This window comes from Mercenaria mercenaria, chromosome 12 (genome assembly GCF_021730395.1).
Source record: "Mercenaria mercenaria strain notata chromosome 12, MADL_Memer_1, whole genome shotgun sequence".
Lineage (NCBI taxonomy): Eukaryota > Metazoa > Mollusca > Bivalvia > Venerida > Veneridae > Mercenaria > Mercenaria mercenaria.
In genome coordinates, this window is record NC_069372.1 from 39611627 (window position 1) to 39614695 (window position 3069).

Genomic DNA, 3069 nt, shown 5'->3' on the forward strand with positions numbered 1-3069 from the left:
AGGGGTTCACTTGGCGGGGATGACTTTTATCTTAACTTCCCTGTGTAACTTTTACATGGTTTGAGGTTTGGTGCACACAATTGTTTTGATAAAATTACTCAGTGGCGCTTTTGCCACAGATAGTTCTTAGGCGGTTCCCCATTGTTTTCTTTTATCATATGTTTTGCCTTGTTCTCTGTTTTACTTTGTATTTGTGTGAACATGTCAATTAATTACACACCTATACAAACAGTCTGGAGCCTCGTTTTGGAGTAACTGTGTTCTTTGAACGTTCCTATTCGTACTGGATATTTGTTTATGAATGTACTCATAAAGACCGTAGCTTCAGTAAAAGAACAAGGTTAAAACTGGGTTTCTCTCTGATCTTGGAATACTTTACAGTTATGCTAAAGCTTGTGCTATTGGCCATGAGTGATGTGAACGTTTAACCACTTGCGAACAGAGTCAGTCACACCAAGTCTGCAATTGCTTTTACTTGGTTGCGTTTCATTCTTCATAAATTACATTATATAAAAGCGATGATACAGCTTTGTTATATGCGTGGAAAATGAAACGGGTTTAGACCCAATATCACATTTTGTTTAAAAACAGTAACGATATATTTATATGTGCATGATTTACCAATAAAAACTGCTTCTAATGTTGTTGTTTTTTTTCAACGTATTCATAGTAAAAATAACTGTTAGGTAGCCGATAATAAAATGATATGAGCCGTGCCATGAGAAAATCAACATAGTGGGTTTGCGACCAGCATGGATCCAGACCAGCCTGCGCATCCACGCAGTCTGGTCAAGCTCCATGCTGTTCGCTAATGGTTTCTCTCATTGCAGTAGGCTTTAAAAGCGAACAGCATGGAGCCTGACCAGACTGCGCGGATGCGCAGGCTGGTCTGGATCCATGCTGGTCGCAAACCCACTATGTTGGTTTTCTCATGGCACGGCTCATATATTGCTTAGTGTTTTATAGTGAAGGTAGTATTGTTTTGCTTGTATCAAAATGTCATATTTATGAAAAAGTATATGATTACCTGTGAGAGTTTGAAAAAGTACTTTAGATACTTAATGAGTATTTCGACTTACAGACTTACAGACCTTCTGCTAAATATTTACAAAAAAATATTATTCATCAATTTAGACTGCAACATAAATTAATATAAAAGATGATTTTTCACAATGGCGCATCTAAGAAAGTCGATCGAGGAGTGTTTAGGTCAGCACATAAGGCTGTAAATGAAGGGAACATGAGTCGAAGATAACATATATTTGTTTTAACATATTAGTTTCATGGTATAGGTACCACTGAGAGGAGATTTATTGCCTGTTTAAAAGAGAGAATACATGTACATAGACTATGAGTTACTTTTATTTGAAGATCATTGTCTTTTTTGTTCCAGACTGCAAGAAGTCATATTCTTACAAATAATCTAGATGATAATGCCTAAAGGAAAAAGATGTAAAACAGAACAAAATGTTTAAATAGCACCATGGAAAATAAAGCTATCAGAACAAAACCTGATGGATTGGTATCAAGTATACCATTCTGTCGTGGTTTTCATGGCAAACGTTACTTCAAATTCATTGTTTTCTTGTTGATCGTTATCCTTGATACAGCGGATCTCGCCAGTGACTGGCTGCTGTATAATGACGTTGCGAACACAAAAGAGGGCTTGGTTTATGGACCACTTGAAGGAAGCATCCGATACGCACTTCTTGTAACTTGTATCATAGGAACCCAGTCAATAACTATTGAAATAATTAACTTATCTCTGGAAATTTTCAGAGGTAATCCATGGTTCGATTTGGAACTACTATCAGCCGTTATAATATGGATAGAAGATGTGCCACAAATTACAATCAACGTTGTTATTATTGCCTGTCGTGAAGAAGCCATCAGCTACTTTCAGCTTGTTAAAGCTTCTGTGCTAATTGCTGGTGCTATCATCCGAGTTTTATTCTCGTTAATACTTTACTGCAGCAATAAGGCCATACGTGATATCAAGCGCGTTAAGAAAAATCATGAATCAAGAAGTCGCGTTTTTAACAGAGCTTTGATTATGACTGGACTCATCATAACATTAGGGGGTGCTGCAATGGTCTTCTTGTTTACGCAGTACGAGCGAAATCCTGATGGCACAATAAATTTCAAAGTTCCAAACAGTTATGTTGAGGGCGAGTACGATGATGCGAAATATTTCAACAATGTCAGTATCTATTTTAGCCACGAACTATTTGATTGGAACACAACTGCTTCAAGGTACGCGGAACATCGCAATCTTTTCAGACTTTTTAAGATAAATGAAATAAGACAAGAAAAAGTTGACAGGATGATTATAATTCAGTATGACGAGCTCACTGGGCCAACAAAATTTGTCATAAAGGAAAGTGATATGAGCGGAAATGTGCGAGTCAATGAGTGCTTTCAGATGGATCGAACTGGAAAAAATGTTACTATTGGATCTAACTGTACAGCTTATATTGCATTATCAATTAATGAATTTGTGTTTAAATTTCGCTACATTAAACCTTATGTTCCAAAACTTATTTTTGGCGACATAAAATACAACATTAAAGTCAAATACAATTCGGCTTCAACGTGCAAATCGCCGGACTATGTTATTAGTAACAGTATCAAAGATCAGTCAAATAAACGCGTAGCATCTCTTCACTACTACAGAACTAAGGGCAGTCTTGATGAGACAAACCACGTGATACATACGTCAGCGACACATGGAACATTCTACCATTCTAGAAGCTTACAGGATATAAGAGATGTATGGAAAACTGGTTTCGCACACTGTAAGAGTACGGGAAGTCTTGCACCACACCATGATGACTCTATTGATGTACAATGTACTTAAAGAGACTTTTTATAAGTTTTTAAGGACAAAGATGTATGCTTACGTTTTTATAATTTCCTTAGTTTAATTCGAAAAAAAAAATCCTTTCGTTGAACTAAAAACTTTTCCTTCAAAACATATGTGACAATGCAAAACAGTATGGTACAGGATTTCTAGTATAATTTTCTATAGCAATGCTAAGACGTAATAAATCGTTTGTTTCCTCTGTCCTG

At 36.3% G+C, this 3069-nt stretch overlaps 1 protein-coding gene across 1 annotated transcript; it reads left to right on the plus strand.

Annotated features, from left to right (window-relative positions):
* The first annotated feature begins 1403 nt into the window (after positions 1–1403).
* Positions 1404–2857, plus strand: LOC123533264 (uncharacterized). The gene has a single exon (XM_045314906.2). It carries the CDS (start codon positions 1484–1486, stop codon positions 2855–2857), a length of 1374 nt encoding a protein of 457 aa, XP_045170841.2. The 5' UTR covers positions 1404–1483.
* Positions 2858–3069: the final 212 nt, after the last annotated feature.

Coding starts and splice junctions, on each gene's coding strand:
- LOC123533264 (XM_045314906.2), top strand. CDS start 1,484: ATGGAAAATAAAGCTATCAGAACAAAACCTGATGGATTGGTATCAAGT.